Consider the following 24,526-nt stretch of genomic DNA (forward strand, 5'->3'; position numbering starts at 1 on the left):
AGAACCAAGGAAGCTTTATCCTCATCACAAATTCTAAGAAATCACATGATCTCCCACCTCCAAATATATACTTTTTTTCCATCTCTCCCTGTTTTGGGAACAAATTTTTATGTTTCTTTAATCACTGGACACAATGTGGTCATATTAAAATGGAGCCCCGTGTTCACATGTCCATGGGAGAATTAACTGTAATTTAGGTACTACTCTACATGTTTAGGGAAAAGATAATCCAATGTTGAAAGTTGCCTTGTGTCCTTGTTTTCCTAATTATTGTGGCTGAAAGTGAGAATAGCCCAGTAGTAGCACTGACCTAGGAGGCAAAAGTAAGCCTGTGTTGGGTGGAGGGTAGGTTGAGTATGTTGTTGGGCATGAGAAGCTCTCAAGAAAGGGCTTTCTGAGCCCATATCCTCCCATGTGAGACAGTTAAAATACAGGTGTCAGAATATTACCCAACATCTGAAACTAAGGAAGGGACCCATTTCTAATCACAGTGCTTCTTGGAAATAAAATGAATAAAGTGCAAGTAACCACATGTGCAAATGGGAATCCCTGGAACTGGCAGTTTCAGCTGTAGCAGGGAGGCCACCTCGTTCCTCCAAATTCTCTGACACCATTATCATCAGTGTCCCTCTTGTACTTTCCCCTGGACACATCTTTTTGAGCTTGATTTTCTGAAACAACTATCTTTTCAGGGCCTTTGCCCTGGCTGATTTCTCTGTCCCGCACACACACAATTCCCCCAAATGGCCCCCTGTATTCTGCCCTCTATTTCTCGAGGTCTCAGTTCCAATGCTTTCCAGTCTACCTGAACACCTACTAAAAAATACCCACATTAACTCTTTTTTATTTCTGATTTCTTTTTTCACATAGCATCTGTCACCATCTGATAAATTTCTATGATATTTTATTTGCTAATACTCTTTCTCTATCATTGAACTACAAAGACTATTGTCTCTCAGCACCTTCTACTCTCTGTTCAGAAGTTGGTCATTTATTAATCTATATTTCCCAAATGCATGACAAAATTCCTCACTGAAACTGTAGCCTGCATGACCATATAGGGAGAAAGCTGAATGTGAGGTAGAAGTTCTTATTCAGAGAGGGAACATGGAATCACTTGAAGGAGAAACTTTCACAAACAAATTTTGGTACCACAGATATTAAATTTTGATTGTAAAATATAAATTGTAGACTTACAATAATGTTTGCAACGTCAATTTTTGAGAGATGTCATATTTTTTGCTTCCTATTAGTCACCTCTACCGCATGGAACCAGGCAATGTCACACAAATTTCAGAATTTCTTCTTCAGGGTTTATGGAAGGAACCAAAACAGCAGCCTTTCATATTTGGGCTTTTCATCTCTATGTACCTGATCACTGTATTTGGAAACCTGCTCATCATCCTGGCTGTAAGCCCAGACTCCCATCTCCACACGCCCATGTACTTCTTCCTCTCCAACTTGTCCTTTGTGGATATCGGCTTCACCTCCACCACCATCCCAAAGACGCTGATGAATATACAGACAGAGAACAAAATTATAACCTACAAAGGTTGCATCACCCAGATGTACTTTTTCATGCTCTTTGCAGGGTTGGATGACTTTCTCCTGACTGTGATGGCCTATGACCGCTTTGTGGCTATCTGCTACCCCCTACACTACACAGTCATCATGAAACCCTGGCTCTGTGGACTGCTGGTTCTGGTGTCCTGGATGATAAGTGCCCTGAATTCCTTGTTACAGAGCCTAATGGTGTTGTGGCTGTCCTTTTGTACAGAATTGGAAATCCCACACTTTTTCTGTGAAATCAAGCAGGTGGTCCAACTTGCTTGTTCTGACACATTTCTTAATGATATGGTGATGTATTTTGCAGCTGGGATGTTGGGTGGTGTTTCCCTCACTGGGATTCTTTATTCATATTCTAAGATAGTTTCCTCTATACGAGGAATTTCATCATCTCAAGGGAAGTATAAAGCATTTTCCACCTGTGCATCTCACCTCTCAGTTGTGTCCTTATTTTATTGTACAGTCTTAGGAGTGTACCTTAGCTCTGCTGGTACCCACAGTTCACACTCAGGTGCAGTAGCCTCGGTGATGTACACCGTGGTCACACCCATGCTGAACCCCTTCATCTACAGCTTGAGGAACAAAGACATAAAGAGGGCTCTGAGAAGAATCACGTGGCCAATTTTCTTAGGACTGAAGAAGTGCTCATGATTTTAGGGTACAAATCCTCAGAGCCAAATTCTTTGATCAGATTATTGAAGTAGGATCTAACTCTTCTACTTAATTCCTGGAATTTCCTTTTCTTTGATTTCAACTCCTCTACATTATTTAAGTACCACACTTTATTAGGCTTCTGTTTTGTTTGGAATATAGATTTTTTTTTCACTTTTCCGCATTCATACATTCCCAATTTTTTTCCAAGCTTGGATCAGAAATATTTGACTATTTGACTATTTACATATTTTACATGGGTCAAGATACTTGGATTTCTGAAGAATAATTTTGTTCTCGAATGACCTATATCACGGCAGGTAATTTTCCCTAGTTTTTCTGAAGGAATAATTGTGAGTTGTTTTAATTACATGGGGGAAAAACTATACTAGGCAACCATGGCTATTTATGGAATTTCACTGCAGTAGAAAATATGAAGTTGCAGATTTTACTTTAGTTCATGACTTTTTCATTACCAGCTTAACTTCAGTTTTTCACAATGTAGACATTAACCTTACTGCAATAATGTCTCAATTTCTTGATAGTGATGCTATTGGCTAAAAATGTCTGAGCCACTCAACTGTGTCTGTGTTATTTGTGGCAAAGCCTCACAGATATTTTTCTGGCCATGTTTATGCTGTGGCTAGATTGGCCCTGTGGTATTTATTATGATAGAAAGAGGCAACTCAGTAATATATATCAGGGAACTTTTTAAAAAAATTATTATTCACAAGTCCTGGAGTTTATACAGCATGCCCAAGAGCCATGCAAATAAGTCTTGGATATAGAGAGAGGGGGAGAGAGAGATGGTGAGAGGGACACAGAGAGAGAGAGAAAGAGAGAGAGAGAGAACACCAACTATGGGCTCTCTCATTATTGGGTTCTAGGGCAGGCTGGCTAGGATTTGTTAGTTCATTATTTCTTTCAAAGATGCATTTATTCTCTGGAACCAAGCTAATGTTTCTGGGTGAAACTATTGTGTTTGGTTTTTGCTGTTTTAATTATAATTGTAAGAAAAAATTAAACATCTTGGCAGAGTCTCACTTTGAGCAATATTCACATGAGCTGCTTTTTTTCATATAATTATTTTAATTTTTTCCATTATAGCTTGTTTACAGTAGCACTGGGAACTATGTCTGGCCACTTGTGATAATATTATTTGCTTTTTTATTGTTGGATTTGAAACATAAGAATGAAATTAGGACATGACAAGAGAAAAGAAAGTTCACTCATGTAGTCAGTAATCTTTCGACTCAGGAGGTAATTCTAAAAGGAGGATTTTATGGGTGTCAATTGCCTGGGTGGTTATCTAATAGCCATGTCATGTTTATTTGAAATGATTGTATTTGAAATGAATGCCTCTGAAATCAAAAGCATAATTTCTGACACCTACATTACACACCTGTTAGCATGTTTTATAATTAATCTCCTGGTTTTATTCATTCATTCACCTTGGTGTCCAAAATACCTACCTCAATCACTGGCAAAAATTGATTATAAAATATATGCCTCCTGTGGCATGTACATGGAAACACAAATTGGAATTCATTGACCTCATATGATCTGAGTGTCAGAGATGACCATAAATGCGAGGAAGCAATGTCAAGTCATACATTTTGTTCCGATGCACTATGTTTCTTTTCCAGGTTGTACATCTATTTATTAAAGCATGGAAGATTAGTGGCCACAAGTTGAGGACGTTTTCTCACTGAGGAGAAGGATTGGTTACTGTATTTATGTTTTATTACTGAACTATCTTCCATTTTCTGCTCGAAAACATGTAATGCTACCTGCAAACATGACTTTTTCCATCATTTTATGAAATATCTCCCATTTCTTAATATTTATAATAAATAAAAAATAGATGGTGAATGAACAATGTCAGGTAATCTGTTTCACATCCTCTTCATGCTAAGGAATCTCTTCATCCCTCATGATCAGAGGATGATCTGCAGGAGAGCTTGCCAGCCCAGTTATGTGATTCAGGGAAACCAGTTTTTCTGCAAAAACCTCTCCTAGTCGCCTAGAGGGGAACCTCAAGGTGGTTACTTGTTACTACATTTGTCTTAAATAAACTTCAATAACAGAATGACCATGAATGTTCTTAAAATATCTGAATAAATGATAAAAATAAAAAGCGGCACACTATTGTAATTCCCCAGTTCTGTTCATTTTGATTATTGTATCAGTTAGCTATTGCTGTATAATCAGTTATTCTGTGTCAAGTGGGATATCATAATATCTTCGTCATCAAATAAAAGTGTATGCTGTGGAGTTGTCCTGATTTATTTGTTACTCATGGGTGTGTAATCAGCTGTGTTTTTAAGGCTCATCCATAATGTTAGGATGACTGTAGTGCTCTTCTGTCTTGAATACATTTATGGTCAGTTTACTACAGTTCTATGTTGAGGTTAATATTCCATTTACAGACAAAAATGAACTTATCATGTGAATTACTTAAACTTAGTGTCCCTGATCCTACAGCCACAAATGACATTTGGCCTTCTTCTGAACTAGAAGATCTATCCACCACCCCTGTTAAGTGAGAATCAGCTTCTTATGCTCTAGACTCGCCGTCACCCATGCACCATTATATTTTTCCCATTTAGTTAAATTATTGGAGTATAATTACACATAATAAAATGCATATTTAAAGTGTACAGGTTGGTGAATTAAAGGAACTGTACAAAAATTAAGAGAACATGCTGCATGTTTCTATGTATGTGTAACTTGACAGGGCACATAGCTTTAAGTGCTTTGTTATGTAATTTTGAAAAATGTAAGCTCCCTTACCTTCAGTTTCCTTACTTCCAAAGGTAATGTGGGATACTAAACGTAACTTGACGTGCATGCTGTGAGAAATAGATGAAATGTGCTAAAATTCACTTTCAGTCCAAAGAAAACATTCAAAGGTAAATGTGTATATTTATATGTATCTGCGTTTGTACACATTTTTCTTTCAAATAAGTATAATCTTGCTCCTGATATTAGAAGAAATGCTCTTAGCTTTTCAGCACTGAGTATAATATTGGCTGTGTTTTTGTCATACTTGGCCTTTATTATGCTGAGGTATGTTCCTTTATACCCAGTTTGTTGAAAGATTTTTCTTATAAATGGATGTTTAATTTCATCAAAAGTTTTTCTGCATCTATTTAGATGATCCTATAATTTGTGTTCTTAAATTTCCTTTTTCCTTTTTTTTTTTTTTTTTGGCTGTGCCTGCAGCATGTGAAAGTTCCTGGACCAAAGACTGAATCTGTGCCACAGCAGTAATCTGAGCCCTTGCAGTGACATCTCTGGATCCTTGACTTTCTAGGACGCAAGGGAATTCTTATTCTGCAATATATTAAAGTCAAATGTTATATTTATTGGTATGTGGATATTTAACCACCCTTGCATCATGGAATAAATCTCACTTGATGATGGTGTATGATCTTTTTGCCATATTGTTGATTTTGCTTTACTATATTCTATTATTTTTGATGAGTGTTTAAGCATCTATGTTCATCACTGGTAATGGATCTTAATTTTCTTTTTTGTGATGTACTCATCTTGTTGAACAATGAATTTATAACAGCTTCTGGAAGGGGCAAATGTACTATTCATTCAACATGACATGCAAACATGCTTCTTGGTTCAGCAGATATAAAACTACCTACATCTGACTAGCACAGTTCCACAGTTTTGGTACTCAGCTAGTGGTCCACAGACTAAGACCTGTAACATCAGCATAACCCAGGAGGTTCTTTTGATTTTCAGAAATTCTGTGCCCACCAGGACCTGATGAATCAGAATCTGCATCAGAAATCCAACCCTGGGTGATACCTATGCACTTGGACGTTGGGGAGATGCTAGGTTTTCCCACTTTCTCAGGTTGACTATTGGGGCTAGATAATTATTTATATCGGGTATTACAGGTGTTTAGCAGCATTCCTTCAGATATTGATGAATATCCCCAGGGGCAAAATTACCTCTGCTTGAGAACCATTGGCCTACAACTTGAACCATGGAAGCATCTTGACAGAATTCCTGTGAAGGCCATTCCCTTCCTTAGCTTAAGCCTTTAAGGAGATCATTAAATTCCTTCAAGCACATTTCTGCAGTGGGGGATAGAGCTCATAATAGTACTATATCAGAGCATAAACTTTTCTAAAAATTAATTCAGACAATGCCTAGTGGAGTCTAATCTCAGGTTGAAGAGCACTAAAATATCTAAAAGTATCTGTTATAATTAACAAATATTTTATAGTGAGGGAATAAATGAATTTTATCTTGTGATAAATCATGACATCCCTAATTTTGGGGCAAATGTGTTAGGAAGCCAGAGCATGTGATGCCCAAGATGACATATCAAATGAACACAGTTCTCCCACTTGTTGAAGAGGGGAGTTAAATTTTTCTGAGGATAAAAGTGTTGTGTTCCTCCCACAAGTTAAACTTTTCTTCCCCCTCAATGAGTTTTATTTTTTTATGTAATGATTTTTTTTTCTATCATAGCTGGTTTACAGTGTTCTGTCACTTTTCTATGCATCATGGCAACCCAGTTACACATAAGGATTCAAGGCTCCTTAGTCTCAGACTTTGGATAAAATATTAATTCTGAGTTGGGATAAGGTAATTGAGGTTAGACCTCTGGAAAACAATAAGATCAAGGACAAGAAGTAATAAAAACTTAATTAACTTCTAACTTGGTCTTTTGGGATCAGAGAATCATTAGGAAAAATTGCCTTCCTATTCCAAAAATCTATTCCAGAGGGAAACCATGTACTTAGAGACTGGAAAAACCAAAAGGAAATATGCCCAAAGAGCTGGTACAGAGAGTTACAAATATCTTCTCTGCTGCCATGTTTGCATCCTTAAGCTGAACAGGGCATGATAGTTGCTTCTGGAGTCCTAAGTCTGGATCAGGGGCCAATGCTTTACTACTCCCTGATGCTTTGACTGGTGATAGAGCTTCAGTCTTCATAATCAATATTCCAAGGTGTAATTCAGACCGCCACAAGAAACCTCCCTCTTGGAGACCCCATCCAGGTAAGTTTGGGAGACTTGGAGGTACTCCAGGAAAGATTCAGAAAAGAAAAATGAAACCTGAGAACTTCTATGTGAAATCACCTGAGAGTCTATTCAACCTAGCCCAAAGATGAGAGACTGCTGTTATTATATTCTTGGTTAACTAATAAAGTATAATTGATTTATTTAATACATTAAGAAGAATGGATCTGTTTAAATCTGCCATGCGAATGATGGGAATGGAAGTTCAAATAAATGACCCTATAAAATAAGTGAGATATGTAAAATAGCTCCAAAAAATTAAAATATAGGAGAGTTTTGCTCTTCAGGGGAGTAAGGGAGTATAGTATTTTGTGTGAAACACTATGCCAAAAATTGAGAAAATTTTGTTTTAATTTCTAAACGTGGCTTGTATTTCACCGTATTCTGTATTTATTAAAAGGACGCAGGTCAAAGGAGATACATGGTGCCTTTCAAGAGCAGTTGAAAATTCAGAAAATTTTCTGAATCCTTAATAGTGGTAATATACTATTATAAGTGCTGCATTCTTTCATATTTGTTCTTCTTTTTTCTATCATTTTTCTCTCTTGTTTAAAATAACCTTTTGCATTCAACTATTACCTCTTTTTACAGACATTTTAGAATGTGTTTATGTTTATATATAGAAAGTAGCAGTTTAGATACTATCTTTCTGTTTTTCAAAAATTGTGTCTTTATATTTTACATTTACAGGTTTTGCCCATATAAAATTTCATTAGAGACCCATGTTGTTGTGATTACATTTTATTTTGTATGTCTTATTTCATGTCAGTATTGGATACTATTCTTCACCGCATTTTTATTTTCCTTATCATGTTTTTATTTTATGAATTCTCCATCAATTGAGATGATCAGATGATAGTCATTCTTCAGTTTGTTGATGTCGGGTATCAAACTTAGTGACTTGTGGATATTGAGGAATCCTTAAGTCATGGTGTATAATCCTTTTAATGTGTTGTTGGATCCAGTTTGCTGGTATTTTGTGGAGGATTTTTGCATCTGTTTTCATCAGGGATATTGACCTGTAATTTTCTTTTTCTCTGTGATATCTTTAGATTTGGTATCAGGGTGATGGTGACCTCATAGAATGAGTTTGGGAGTATGACTTCCTCTGCAAATTTTGGAAGAGTTTCAGAAGAATAAGTGCTAACTATTCTCTGAATGTTTCATAGAATTTGCCTGTGAGGCCATCTGGTCCTGGACTTTTGTTTTTTGAAAGTTTTTTTTTTTTAATCACAGCTTTAATTTCATTACTTGTGGTTGTTTTACTTACACCTTTTAAATTTCTTCCTGGTTCAGTCTTAGAAGGTTGTACTTTTCTAAAAATTTGTTCATTTTTTTCTAGGTGGTCCATTTTATTGGTATATAGTTGCTTATAGTAGCCTCCTATGATACTTTGTATTTCTCTGGTGCCAGTTCTCGTTTCCTTAAATTATTTTCTATATAAATGCACACATTTTGAAAACAGAAAACTTAACAAAAATGAAGTCTTTGTTCATTTGGACCCTAAATCATAATGGACAAGCCTATTACAATAATATAAATGAGTGAATGCAACATACAGTCCTCAGAGATCTATCATACATTAAAGGTAAATTTTCATGTCTTCTGTAGAGTTTTATGGAGTTTAGTGTGGGGAAGCCTTTACATGTTAGACAAGGAACAGAACCAGGTGCAGACTGTACCCATTAGATATGTTAAAGAAGTGATCAAAGCTCAAGAATAACACAGAAATAATGCCACAAAAAAACTAGTGAAGGGACAGCACATCCACAATGGAACAGTATTTTTTTAAATTGTGGTCAATAAACATGGATACGTACAGGAATAAACAATTACATCAGAGGCATGGGGTGGATACTGTGATGAGGCAAGTGGAGTAATAAAGGTTCACTATGATCCACTGAGTCTCATGTCAGTTTACCACCTACAGTGCTGCCTCGTCTCTCTGCAACCTGGCTTTTCTGTCTTAGGCCTTTCATTCATAGTGCTTTTCCTTCATTAGCAGAGCTTTCCTTTTTTAAACTAGTTTCACCTTTACCGCAGAGGGTTCCAGATGTTTTTGACCACTTTTCAAAATTATACCTTTATTTTGTGGTCCAGTATGCCTGCTCACAAAAATGATAAAATCATAGTCACAGATATGAGCACTGACATACCACTCAATCATGAAAAAATTTTGCATGTATATTTATTATGTATGATGCTCCCTGAGTTTTTTTCATAGCATTCTATTTAATTCTTACCATAGTGTAAAACCCTAATGGGTCCCATTCACAAAATATGGAAAACATCCCTCTGGCATACTCTACACACCTATGTAAATGAGGTGGATTTACCCACTACAGGTAAGAAATATTGAAAAATGCTGACTCACAGACATTGAAAAACTTATGGTCTCTGGAGGAGACAGTTTGGGGGCTGGGGGGTTGTGCTTGGGTTGTGGGATGGAAATTCTGTGAAATTGGATAGTGATGATCATTATACATCTACAGATGTGATAAAGTCATTGAGCAATAAAAAAAATTATTGATGGTAAAAAAAGAAATATTGCAAAAAATTCAGAAAGTTCTAAAAATATAAATGTGAATTTAAAATGCACAACTCATAAGCTATAGCATCTATGCTGCACATTACATCTCAAATGCTTCTTTTATGAAACAGGAAGTTTTCACCTTTTTGACTTGCTGTACCATTTTACCTGCTTTCCATCTCTGGAAACCACCAAACTCTCTCTACATCTATGAGCTTGTTTTTTGTTTGGTTGACGTTTTTGTTGTTGCTGTTTTAGATTCCCTATGGAACTGAGATTACACACTGTTTGTCTTTCTCTGACTGTATGTGGAGATGGATGTTAGCTTAACCTATCGTGGTAATCACTTCATAATCCATATAAGTTAAATTTCATGTTGTACACCTTAAACTTATACAGTGATATGTGTCAATGGTTTTTCAGTAAAACTGGAAAAAATAAACAGTTTTTACCATGAATTAAAAATAGTGATTAGCGTTATCACCCTTGCTTTTCTTGTTCTTCATCATAACAAAGGAAAATCTTCCAATTTTTCTTCATGGAATATGAAGTTAGTTGTGAGCTTATAGGACATGGACTTTATTATTATTATGTTCCTGCTATACTCAATTTGTTGAGAGTTTTTATAATAAGGGGATGTTGAATTTTTTCAAATGTTTTTTTTTCTGAGTTTATTGAATTGATCATGTGATTTTTTATCTTCCATTTTAATAATGTGGTTTGTCACATTGATTGATTCACAGATGTTAAACCACACTTGCACCCTGGGGTAAACCCCACCAGAACATGATGAATAATCCTTTTTATGTATTGTTAAAATTTGTTTGCTAATGTTTTTATTGGGGATTTCTGCATCTATATGTCTAAGGTACATTGGTCTATAATTTTTTTGTTAGTTTGTTTTGGAGTCCTTGTCTGGTTTTGGTATTAGGGTAATACTGGTCCCATAAAATAATGTTGGAAGAGTTTCTTCTTCCATTTTTTAAATACTGTTTGAAATTTGGTATTAACTCTTCATTGAATGTTAGGTAGAATTCAGCAGTGAAGCCATCTCGTCTCAGATATTTGTTTGTTGGAAGGTTGTTTATTATTGATTCAATCCCATTACTAGAAACCGGTCTCCACATTATTTCTGTTTTCTCCATCTTTGAATTGTAAGCATTTCTTGCTCTTCCACACTCTAAATTATTGCTTAGATAGTAACTTAAACATGGTCAGATCTCAATTCACATTCCCTGAATTCATGAAGAACTTCTCATTAAAACTGTAGAATACATAATTCTTAGAGAAACATTGATTGGAAAAAAATTCAATGTTAAAGGTAAGCTGGGAAATCTACTAAAGTCCGATGCATACACAGGTTATTAAAATTAGTTTCTTGACTGCAAAATATAAGTTGTAGCACATCAAATAAATTCGTAATGTCAGTTTAGTGTGTTTACTTTTTAGTAATATTAGTAATATTATTCCCTTTTTTTCTATAAGTAAATCCCAACACATGGAACCATGTAATGATACACAAATTTCAGAATTTCTTCTTCTGGGATTTGCAGAGGAACCAGAACGGCAGCTTCTGATATTTGGACTTTTCCTCTACATGTACCTGATGACTGTGTTTGGAAACCTGCTCATCATCCTGGTTGTCACCTCAGACTGCCAACTACATAAACCCATGTACTTCTTTCTCTCTAACCTATCATTTGTAGACATCTGTTTTATATCCACCACAATCCCAAAGATGCTCTGGAACATCCAGACCCAGAGCAAAGTTATAACCTATGAAGATTGTATCACACAAATTTATTTTTTCATACTCTCTGCAGTGTTGGACATCTTTCTCCTGACAGTGATGGCCTATGACCGGTTTGCGGCCATCTGTTACCCCCTGCACTATACAGTCATCATGAACCCCCAACTCTGTAGACTCCTGGTTCTGGTGTCCTGGATCATATGTATCCTGAATTCCTTATTACAATGCCTAATGACATTGCAGCTTTCTTTTCGTGTAAGTGTGGAAATCCCCCACTTTTTTTGTGACCTCAGTCAGATCATTCAACTTTCCTGTTCTGACACCTTTCTTAATAACATGGTGATGTATTTTACAGTTGGGCTTCTGGGTGGTGGTCCCCTGGCTGGTATCCTTTACTCTTACTCAAAGATAGTTTCTTGCATACGTAGAATCTCATCAGCCCAAGGGAAGTATAAAGCACTTTCTACCTGTGCATCTCACCTTTTGGTCGTCTCCCTATTTTTTTGTACAAGCATAGGAGTGTACTTCAGCTCTGCTGCTACCCACGGCTCACACACAAGTGCAACAGCCTCAGTTATGTACACTGTGGTCACACCCTTGCTGAACCCTTTCATTTATAGTCTGAGAAACAAAGACATAAAGGGGGCTCTGAAAAGATTCTTTGCAATGGAAAGTCTAAAAAGGAAACTTATTCTGGGTCTGTAGAAATGCCCATGACTGCAAGGTTCAAAACCTCAGAGTCAATAGTTGTGATTCTTTAATCAGATGGTGGTAGTAGAAGTAGCTCTTTTGTTTCCTCGAATTTTCATTTTTTAAGTATTCTATACAATTTACTCACTTTATTAAGCTCTCTTCTCTGGAAGATGACCAGCAGTTTTACCTCCTATTGTTTCTTCCTGTTTTTATTACTTTATTCCCAAACACTGATATGGCAAATATTGGAAAATCCCATTTATCCATGGAACGGCTTGGATTTATTAAGAATAATTTCTTCTCAAATGACAAATATCACCCCAGGTAAAACTCTTAAGTTTTACTAAAAGAATAGTCATGGTTTAAAACAAAAATTGAAAAAAAACTAAACTTTCCTACTAGGCCATTTTAATAACTTTATAGATGAGGAAAAATCTGAGAACATAGTTTTTCATTTCTGCATACACCATTCCTTTTTATATCATCTCCTTTGTTGGTCTTCCTGATAGTGTAGACTTTATCATGCTAGTGTGTTTTAAAACAGGTCATTGGGTTTTATTCTAATAAATACTAATTAGCATTCTGTTCTTTTAACAATCTCTGTGTCCACATTGCCTGCCATAGTCCCTGGGGGAAAAAAAACCTCAGTATTAAATACATACATCTGCCAGTGTAGTATACACAGAAACACAAATAGCAATAGATAGATTTAGTTATTATGTCATTGAAGTCAAAGTTGACCATGTATATAGTGAAATAAATTTCAAATTATACTTTATATTATTAGGTATGACATTTCTTTTCAAGCTGTACTACTATTAGCTGAAGTATAGAAGAGTAGTGTAGGTGTATAAGAGGATGTATTTAGTGAGGTGAAATATTGATTAATCTGTTTTATATTTTTTATTGAATTAGCTCACTGTTCCTGGTTGAAAACATCCTGTGATACCTAAAATTTGACTTTTTCATTTTCCTTTTTTTTTTTTTGAAAGATTTTTATTTTTCTTTTTAAAATTTTTATATAATGATTTTTTTATTATAGCTTGTTTACAGTGTTCTGTCAATTTTCTACTGCACAGCATGGTGGCCCAGTTACACATACATGTATACATTCTTTTTTCTCACATTACCATGCCCCATCATAAGTGACTAGACATAGTTCCCAATGCTATATATACAGAAGGATCTCATTGCTTATCCATTCCAAAGGCGATAGTTTGCATCTATTAACCCCAAACTTCCAGTCTATCCCACCCCCTCCCCCTCCCCCTTGCAACCACAAGTCTATTCTCCAAGTCCATGATGTTCTTTTCTGTGAAAAGGTTCATTTGTGCTGTATATTAGATTTCAGATATAAGTGATATCATATGGTATTTGTCTTTCTCCTTCTGACTTACTTCACTTAGTATGAGAGTCTCTAGTTCCATCCATGTTGCTGCAAATAGCATTATTTTGTTCTTTTTTATGGCTGAGTAGGATTCCAATTGTGTATCTACCACATCTTCTTAATCCGTTCATCTGCCAATGGACATTTACACTGTTTCCTTGTCTTAGCTACTGTGAATATCGCTTCAATTTTTCTAAATAAAACATCTCATTCATTCCAAATGTAGTCATAAATAAAATGAGTGGTGAATGGACAATATCATCCACTGTATACCCCCATGTTATACAAAGAAATTTCTTTAATTTTCATGATCAAAACTGACCCATAAAAGAATTTGAATTCCTGCCTACTCATATGAGTCAAGATCATTAGTTTTTGTATACAAACATGGATGTCCTTGCAAACTTCCCTGGGTATCTGGAAAGTAATATCGCTGAAGTCATTTGGTTTTGTTTTGTTTTGTTTTGTTTTGAGTTGTCTTTGGTCACACTCACAGCTTGAGGAAGTTCCCAGGCCAAGGATCACACCCATACCACAGAAGGAAACCCAAGCTACAGCAGTGATAATGTCATATCCTTAAACTGTTGAGCCACCAGGGAACTCTAATACAGTTGCGTGAAAAAAGGAAAGAAGGGAATAACAGAGTAATCAGAAATGCTAGCTGCAAATATCAGAACATTCAAACCAAAGACGCTGTGAATTATTATACTTCCCATCAATATCATTGAATTGGATGATTACATTTGTTAACAGAGTGCACAACAAGCCATCCTAAATGAAATGATATTCCATTTATATATAAACATACTCAAATTATATGGTATGTTCTGGAGTTGTTCCAAGTTCTGCTAGGTTCAACATGAATCTTAATTAGCTGTCAGTCTCTACATAATGTTTCTAAGGCTCATCCATTATTATGCCCTGGCCATAGTGCTCTTCTGTCTTAAGCTAAATTGTAGTTACTTCATTCGTTTCTGTATGTGGTTAATCTAGCTTACAAAAAAATGAGTTTATCATATGTAAATAGCCTTAATTTATTCCACTATGCATTCAGCCATATGTTTTGCTTTCTTCCCAGTTTCAAGGCCTATCCCCCACAGCTGCTCAGTGTGAGTCAGCTACCTGTACTCTAGATCTGACCCTCAGTCATGCATCAAAAGATTTTTCCCTTTTAATACTCTAGATCTGACCCTCAGTCATGCATCATTAGATTTTTCCCTTTTAACTAATTTATTAGAGCATGACTTGCAACAAACTTAATATATTTAAAATGTAGGGGTAAGAGTGGAAGTAGAGATTTTCCCTGGGTGGCAACAGCAAGATCACAGTATAGGAATTTGTGTCTCCTCCCAGAAACATCAAATTGAAGCACTATCCACCCACAAAAAAATATCTTCATAGAAGCAAAGGATTCCAGGTGAGACATTACAGCTCCTTGATGAAGCAAACTAATTTTTAAAAGATAAATTGAATAGAGTTAGAAGGACAGTTTACCCCTATCACCCTGATCACAAGCCTGGACATCCCAGTGAGAAGAGAGAAACATCTAAATGGAGAAATAGGAAGAAAGTGAGCACCCAACTTCACCTCAGACTCCAGTGCCAGGCCCATAGTAGTACTGTGCTAACACCTGTGTGTCTAGACTTCAGACCATTTCTTGTACACATGAACTCCCTGCTTGAGCCACTACCAGTCTGGACCTCGTGGTCTCAGGGTCCATGCCAGTTCCTACACATAGTCCCTGAAGCTCCCTCACACAGTCTATGAAGCCTCCTGCATATGGTCCATGCAGGTCCTTCAGGCATAGGTTTGTAGCCTGCCCAAGAACAAGACTAGCCCCAGAGTTCCAACTTCCAGGCTCAGCATGGCACCAACATTGCCTATAGGTCCCCAGGCTCTCAGCAAACTCACTCAAACTAAAGATCTCAACCTTTCCCAGGAAAAAGCCAGTCACCACTGACTAAGGTGTCAAAGTTCATCACAGTGGTCCCGGACACCTTGTTAGCAACCCTGGACCTAGAATACCTTGCTGGCCCCTTGGTGTCATGCTCATCACCACAGGATCAAGTGCCAAGTCTACCCCAGGGATGCTGAGATCCTGACCCTTCTCCTGAAGGTCTCAGACACTAGGAAAGCCCCTAGGGACCCAAGAACCAGGTAACCTGATTATTCAGGCCACAAGTCTTCCCATTCAAGGACTCCAGAAAACCTCCACCTGTGAACACCTCCAGAGAGAATACCCAGTACCTTGGACAGTCTGACAGCTGATGGGCTTTACCTACTGAGACTAAATAGTGAAAAAATAGAAATCTGACCAACAAATAAAGATTAGGGAGAATGACTCAGTAACCTTAACTTCTCGAGAGAAACAACAACAACAACAAAAAATAAGGGCCTAATAATTTCCCTGGTGAATTCTACTAAAATTGTAAAGAAAAGTTAACACCAATTATTCTAAAAATCTACCAGATATTTTCAGAAGAGTGAATGCTCCCAAATTCATTTTACAAGGCCAGCATTACCCTGATACCAAACCCAGATAAACATACTACAAGAAAATGAAAAGCTGACATCCCAGATTATTACAGATGCATATATTATCAAAAATACTAGTAAACCAAAATTAACAGTTCAATAAAAGAAGCATACATTATGAGAAAGAGGAATTCATTCCTAGAATACAAGGGTAGTTCCCTATATGAAATCAATCGATCAATGGGATAAGCCAAACTGATAGAACTATGGTAAATCCAACATGACAATTTCAAAAGATGCAGAAAAATCTTCTGATAAATTCAACTTCCTTTCATGATACAAAGTCTCAACCAATTTCTATAGACAGATCACACCTCAAAAAAATATATGACCAGTCACAGTTACTATCATACTCAACAGTGAAATGTTCAAAGATTTCTAAGATAAGAATGAAGGCAAGGATGCCACAGTCCTTACTCCAGTTTAACATAGCACTAAAAAATCATAGCTAGATCATTTGGAAAGGAAAGAGTTAAAAAGCATCCAAAACTAAAAGGAAGGAGTAAATTTTTTTGTTTAAAATGATGTCATCTTATATATAAATTCCTAAAGGCGCCAAAAAAATATTTTAGAAGTGGTAAGCAAATTAACTTTCAGAATACCAAATCAACATGTAAATATTAATTTACCTTCTGTGAACCAACAGTGAACGTTCTAAAAAGTAAATAAAACAATAGCCCAATTTATAATATCATCAAAAACAATAAAATAAAATTTAACAAAGGAACTAAAAGATATACACACTTAGACTTGTGGTTGCCAAGGGGGAAGGGGAGGGAGTGGAGGGACTGGGAGCTTGGGGTAAATAGTTGCCAAATGTTGCCTTCAGGATGGATTAGCAATGGGATCCTGCTGTGTAGCATTGGGAACTCTGTCTAGTCACCTATGATGGAACATGTAATGTGAGAAAAAAGAATGTATACATGTAAGTGTAACTGGGTCACCATGCTGTACAGTAGAAAAAATATATATATATATAAATGATTAAAAAAGATGTAAGACATTACATTAAAAATGAACATAATAAATATATTAAAAAGTATCCTTGTTTATGCATCAGAATATTTAATATTAAAAGAATGTACATACTGCCAAAGCCCATCTAAAAATTCCTTGAAATCTCTGTCAAAATATAATTGCAATATTCACGAAAATTTATAAAACAATCCTAAAATATTTATGGAAACATAAAAGACCCCAAATAGCCAAGGCAATCCTAAGAAAGAAGAACAAAGTTGAAGGCACCGCACTTCCTAATTTCAAATTTTATTACAAAACTTTAGAAACTAAAAGAGTATTGTACTGCTATAAAATGAGCCACATACATCAATGGAACAAGATTGAGGGCCTGGAAATAAAACCACCCATATATGTATACTAGTATTTAACAATAAAGCCAGAATGTTCAATTAAGAAAGTAGATTCCCTTTAAAAACGGTGCCGGCAAAAGCAAATACTCAAAAGATTAAAATTGGAGCCCTATCATTCACAACTCAAAAAAAATTGACTCAACAAGTAGTAAGGGCTTAAACATAACTAAAATTGTAAAATTCTTAGAATAAAATATAGAGAAAATGTCCTTGACATTGGTGCTTTCTATGATTTTTAGAATATGACATCAAAATCACAAACAACAAAAGCCAAATAAAAAAGTGGTACAATATCAAACTATAAAGCTTCTGCATAGCATAAGAAACAATCCAAAAAAACTGAAGAGACAATTGACAAAAAGGAAGAAAAACTTTCAAAACCTATATCTGAAAATGAAGTAATAAACAAAAAAGGTGGACTTCCCATGTGGCTTAAAGCATAACTACTCAGTGTTTCCTTTTATTCTTTGTTTTGAAGCTGCACCTGTGATATATGGAATTTCCCAGGCCAGGGATTGAATCCAAGCTGCAGCTGTAACCTACACCATAGCTGCAGCTACACTAGGTCCTTAACCCACTGTGTCACAGTGGGAACTCCTGTTTCTGTATTTTTTGGATGTAGTATCTCCTCCTTCTTTTATTACTTTATTAGTTGGATACTTCTGTCTTTTTTCTTAGTGAAGGTAGTAAATATCAATTTTGTTTATATTTTCAAAGAATGTGCTGTTAGTGTCAGTGATCTTTTCTATCCCCTTTAGCATCTTTATTTCATTTATTTCTGCTCTGATTTTTATTGATTCCTTCCTTCTACTGACTTTGGGCTGTTTGTTCTTCTTTACTACTTCCTTTAGGTGTAAAGTTAAATTGTTTCTTAGCGATCTTTCTTGTTTCTTCAGGTAGGTATGCATTACTATAAATCTCCCTCTTAAAAACATTTTTGCTTCATCTTAGAGTTTTAGGTATGTCATATTTTCATTTGTCTTTAGAACTTTTTTAATATTACTTCAATTTCTTAATTGGCCCAATAGTTTTTAAGTACCATCTTGCTTAACCTGCATATAGTTGTGATTTTTCCATATTTCTTTCAATAGTTGATTTGTAATTTCATACCATTGTGAATAGAAAATGTTTGATATAGCTAAATCTTCTAAATTTTTTGAAATTTACATTGTGTCCCAAAGTGTGATATTCTCGAGAAAGTTCCATTTGCACTTGAGAAAAAATATGGTTTCTGCTGCATTTGGATGGAGTGTCCACAGACTACAACCTGTGACACCATCACCCAGGGTTTTTTTTATTTTTGGAATCTCTGGAACCACAAGGACCTGACGAATCAGAATCTCAACGCTGGGTGATGCTTATGCACATTGAAGTTGTGGAAACGCTGGTGTAGAGTAGGTTTCTCCCCTTCTCATGTTGACATTTACAGATGTATTATTATTTGTATTGGACATTTAGGTGTTTAGCAGCATTTCTTCAGGTATTGACAAATGTCTCCAGGGACAAAATTAACTCTGGTTGAGAAACATTGTCTGACAGTTTTAAACCTGGAAGCATCATTACAGAATTCTTATCAAGACCTTTTCCTCCCTCAATTTGAGACTTTGGACAGATGATTAAACTGCTTTGGAATATTTCTGCACTGGGGAATTGACCTCTTAATAATACTACCTCATAGCACTAACTTGTCTACAAATTAAATCAGGCAAAGCCCATAAGATGCTAATCTCAGGATAAATAGCATTAAAATATATAAATGGATATTTCACAATTAACATACTTTATAAGGAGATATTAAATGATGGCTCTTAACTTGTGATAATTATGACATCACTAACTTTTAGGCAAAATTGTCAAGAATCCAGAATATGTGATGCCCAAAATTACCTATCAAAAGAATACAGTCTTCCCTCCTTTTTTAAAGGGGAAAGAAGAACAATTTCCTGAGGACAGGAGGGCTGTGTTCCACCACAAATTAATCTTTTGAGGATCAAAGAAACCTAGCGCTGAAAAGTTCCTTAATCTCTGCCTTAGCAGAAAATGTTAATTCATGGTTGGGGTAAGGCAATAGAGGTTAGGCCTCTGACAAGATCAAGGACAAGGAGTAATAAAGACTGAATTCACTTGACTTCCAATCTGGTCTCTTAGGATTAGAGAATCATTAGGAAAATATTTCCTTTCTGTTTATTCCAGAGACCCAGAGGGAAATCATATACTTAGAGGTTGGAATACCTGAAAGGAAAAGCACCCAATGAGCAGGTATAGAGAACTACAAATATCTCTTCTGCTACCTTCCCTTGGTGTCCGTACCCTCAAGCTGAATAGGACATTGTACTTGCTTTTGAAGTCATGAATCTAGATTAGGGTCTGATTCTTTACTACTCTCTACTGTCTTGTCTGGTGACAGAGCTTCAGTCTTCATCATCAGTCATCCAAGGTGGAAGACATGTTGTGTAGTCACATAAAATGTATAATAAATCTAAAGAGGAATACTAAATATTTTTTGTAGTTATTTCATTACTGGTAAGTCTCCTTTTATTTTTTGTTTTTTCCACACTAACTTTCTCTATTGCCAGTTGAATGTGAAAGTTCTTTGGACATTTTATATATGGGAGCACAAGTTTTAAATATTGTTTTTTATTCCATATTTTCAGAAAAATTTATTTCCACTAACTTTGCTGTTTGGCATCAACTCCTATAGACAGGTAGGTAGATAGATGATTAGATAGATGATAGATAGATGATAGATAGATAGACAGATAATGATATATAGGGGAGAACATGTGAAAGTATATATATTTCAGGTGGTCAGTTTTATTAGTTAACAAAATCATAATCTCCCTTGTTGCATTTTGTACATAGAAAGTTTTTCTCCTTCTTTGGCAGTTTTAACATAATTTTATATGTACTGTTTTCTTATTTCAACTGTATTTCCTTACTGGTAACTTTTTGCCCTCTGCAGTTATATTTGTTTTTTAAAATAGTAATCATCTTCTCCCCTCTGTGGAAGAAATTCTTTTGTGTTCAGCCAACTATCACCTCTTTTTCATAAGCACATTTGTATCTGTTTATGTTTATATTGATAGAAAGCATAACTTTAGATACTGTGTCTCTTTTTCAAAAATTACATCTTCATATTATTTATTTGTGGGTCTTTGCCATTATAGTTTTTAATTAGAGACCCATGTTGATATGATTAAATTTCATTTTATAAATCTTAATTCATAATTCAGTCTTAAATTTCTATTAAATATAATTTAATACAACTGCTTGAATTGACTAGCCTTTCCTTCTCCTGGTTTTATTGTCCTTACCATTGTTTTTATTTTATGAGTTCTTTTTTTTAATCTTTTATTTATGCTATATTTTTTCTACTGTACAGCATGATGACCCAGTTTCACTTATATCTACATTGCTTTTTCTCACATTACACGTTCCATCATAAGCGAATAGACAGAGTTCCCAGTGATACACAGCAGGATCCCATTGCTGATCCATCCTGAAGGCAACATTTGGCAACTATTTACCCCAAGCTCCCAGTCCCTCCCCCTCCCCCTTGGCAACCACAAGTCTATTCTCCAAGTCCGTGATATTCTTTTCTGTGGAAAGGATCATTTAGACCATATATTATATTCCAGATATAGGTGATATCACACAGTATATGTCTTTCTCTTTCTGACTTACTTCACTCAGGATGAGAGTCTCTAGTTTCATTCATGTTGCTGCAAATGGCATTATTTTGTTCTTTTTATGGCTGAGTAGTATTCTGTTGTATATACATATCACTTCTTCCTGATCCAATCATCTATCAGTGGACATGTGGGATGATTCCATGTCTTGGCTATTGTGAATAGTTATCCAATGAACCTGTGGGTGCATATGTTTTTTTAAGTAGAGTTTTGTCTGGATATATGCCAAAGAGTGGGAATGCTGGATCGTATGGTAGTTCTATGTATCATTTCCTAAGATACCTCCATACTGTTCTCCAGAGTGGTTGTGGCAGCTTACATTCCCACCAGCAGTGCAGGAGGGTTCCCATTTCTCCACACACCCTCCAGCATTTGCTGTTTGTGGACTTATTAATGATGCCCAATCTGACTGGTGTGAGGTGGTACCTCATGGTAGTATTGATTTTCATTTCTCTAATAATCAGGGATGTTGAGCATTTTTTCATGTGCTTGCTGGCAATCTGTATATCTTCCATGGAGAAATGTCTATTCAGGTCATTTGCTCATCTTTCAATTGGGTTGTTGGCTTTCTTTAGCTGTTGAGTAGCATAAGTTGTTTGTATATTCTAGAGATTAGGCCCTTATAAGCTGAATCCTTTGAAACTATTTTCTCCCATTCTGTAAGTTGTCTTTTTGTTTTCTTTTTGGTTTCCTTTGCCGTGCGAAAGCTTGTCAGTTTGATTGGGTCCCCTTGGTCTATTTTTTCTATTTCCGTTGCTTTGGGAGACTGACCTGAGAAAAAAATTTTAAGGTTGATGTCAGAGAATGTTTTGCCTATGTTCTCTTGCAGGAGTTTGATGGTATCTTGTCTTATATTGAAGTCTTTCAGCCATTTTGAGTTTATTTTGGTGCACGGTGTGAGGGTGTGTTTCAGTTTCACTGATTTTGCATGCAGCTGTCCAGGTTTCCCAGCAATACTTGCTGAAAAAAAAAGTGTCTTTTTCCCACTTTATGTTCTTGCATCCTTTGTCAAAGATTAATTGACCATAGGGTCTGGGTTTATTTCTGGGTTCTCTCTGTTGTTCCATTGGTCTGTCTGTCTGTTTGGGTTTGACTTCTTGGCGACCCTGTTCTTGCTGTATTTTGATATCAGTCTCATTTAGATTTGGAAATTTTCAGACATTATTTCTTCAAATATATCTTCAATCCCCTTTTCTTTTTCTTCTCCTTTTGGAATTCTTATTAGGCATAGATTGACCTGCTATATATTATCCCATAGATCTCTGATATTGCACTCTTGTTTTGTCATTCGGTTTTCTGTCTGCTGTCCTGATGGCATGATTTCCATTATTCTATCTTCCAAGTCACTAATTTGTTCCTCTGCATTATTCATTCTGCTCTTTACTGCCTTTAGCTCAGTTCATGTCTCTGCAAATGAATTTTCTAATTTTTCTTGGCTCCTCCTTATAGTTTCTGGTTCCTCTTTAATGTAATCTGCATTACTGTTTATATCCACTCATAGTTCCTTCAATATTTTCACTGTCTCCCTTTTGAACTCACTGTCTGTCAGACCTCAGTGGTCTGTTTCATTGTTTGCTGCTTCAGGTAAATTCTTCTGTTCTTTTACCTGGGAATGGTTCCTGAGCTTCTTCATTTTGCTTATGTTCTTCTTTTTCTGTGAATTTAGGGAAGTCAAAGGGCAGTCTTGGTTGGCTATTTCTACACAAGTTCACCCCTTTCTTGTTGTTGTTGTTGTTGATGTTGTTTTGAAGCAGTACTATTTTTGGCATGAGAGTTGGATAATTTCTATTTCTTTCTTCAGTGTGAGCAGTCTGTTATCCCGAGGGTGCTGACTGTGTTTCCAGGGAGAAGGAGGCAATGGGCAGGCATAGTAGTCTTTGCCTGGTTGCTATGCTCTTGACAGTATCAAGGACCTTCAGGAAGGTGGCACAGGCTATTCCTAGTTGCAGTATCCTGGGAAGAGGTAATGAGCCTCAGGCATATTTAGGTGGTGCCCAGAGCATTTGTCAGTGGCTGTGGCAGGATGTTTGAGTTCCTAGGAGAGTGAAAGTAACAACAGGTGGTGTTGGGTCACAATGCCCTCCTCTGTGGTGCCCTCTGAGTGATTGGCACTGCGAGTGGTACCTGTTCATGGACCCCTAGTGGTGGCAGGATATACCTCCCTCTGGTTTCTGAGATGTCTGCGGTGGTTTGTCCCTGCCACCTATAGATCACACAAGCAGCACCATGTCATGCTTAGCCTCCCTGCTGCCCTTAGCCCACACAAGAGGTGTCCAGCCACCCGTAGCCCACACAAGAAGCACTCAGCCTCCCATAGCCTGAGCAAGTGGCCTCTCGACACCCATAGCCTGAGCCACAGGTGCCCCACCTTCTGAGAGTCTGCATGTGTGCAGGGTGATTCCTATGGCAGTCTGACCCACCACTTCTCACCCTCTCCAGCAATGGCACCTTGCTTCCTGTGGGCCCAGACCTTCACCTATGTTCCCTTGGCTGTGGTGTTCCACTCCCTAGCCCCTCAGGCTGTCTCCACATGGCCAGTCCTAGTCCTCTCCCTGGAACTCACCTCCAGAATCTGAGTCTCAGGGCCCAACCTCTGCCTGAGTGTCTCAGGCCATGGTGTGTGGGGCAGTGGTCCAGGGGATCTGTGGAGCTCTCTGCTCTGCCCTCCTCAGTCCAGCTATTGCATTTTCTTGGCAACTTTGAGGTCTCTTCATCTCAGCTGACCACCCAGTTGGTTAGATGGCTTGCCATGGTGTATGTTCTTTCTCTTTCACAGCTCCCTCTCAGGAGTGCTAGTCCTGTCCTAATTCTCTTTCTCTGTCTCTGTGTCTGTCTCTGTCTCTCTCTCTTTTCTTTTGTTCTACCCAGTTACATGGAAGGTTTCTTGCCCTTTTTGAGGTTTAAGTTATTCTACCAGTGTTCAGTAGATATGATTTGTGAATCATTCTACATGTAGATGTGTTTTTGATGTATTTATGGGAGAAGGCGAGGATGATATATTACACCTCCACAATCTTGATCCTTCTTCCCTACATATCCTTCTTGATATATTTATATATATGATTCATTTTGCTGTACACTGTACACCTGAAACTACTACAACACTGTGAGACAACCATACTCCAATAAAATAAAGTAAAATTTAAAAAATAACTAAGCTGTGGGGTGAAAGAATGAACTTTTAGGAGTTCCGGTTGTGGCTCAGTGGTTAACAAATCCAACTAGGAACCTTGAGGTTGTGGGCTTGATCCCTGGCCTTGCTCAGTGGGTTAAAGATCTGGCATTGCCATGAGTTGTGATATA

General features: G+C 36.7%; 1 protein-coding gene and 1 pseudogene across 1 annotated transcript; both read left to right on the top strand.

The window, feature by feature from the left end:
• The first annotated feature begins 1,257 nt into the window (after positions 1 to 1,257).
• Positions 1,258 to 2,217, top strand: LOC125124644 (olfactory receptor 7A17-like). The gene has a single exon (XM_047774689.1). It carries the CDS (start codon positions 1,267 to 1,269, stop codon positions 2,215 to 2,217), a length of 951 nt encoding a protein of 316 aa, XP_047630645.1. The 5' UTR covers positions 1,258 to 1,266.
• Positions 2,218 to 11,297: 9,080 nt separating this feature from the next.
• Positions 11,298 to 12,296, top strand: LOC125124252 (olfactory receptor 7A17-like; annotated as a pseudogene).
• The last annotated feature ends 12,230 nt before the right edge of the window (positions 12,297 to 24,526 follow it).

This window comes from Phacochoerus africanus, chromosome 4 (assembly GCF_016906955.1).
Source record: "Phacochoerus africanus isolate WHEZ1 chromosome 4, ROS_Pafr_v1, whole genome shotgun sequence".
Classification (NCBI taxonomy): Eukaryota; Metazoa; Chordata; class Mammalia; order Artiodactyla; family Suidae; genus Phacochoerus; species Phacochoerus africanus.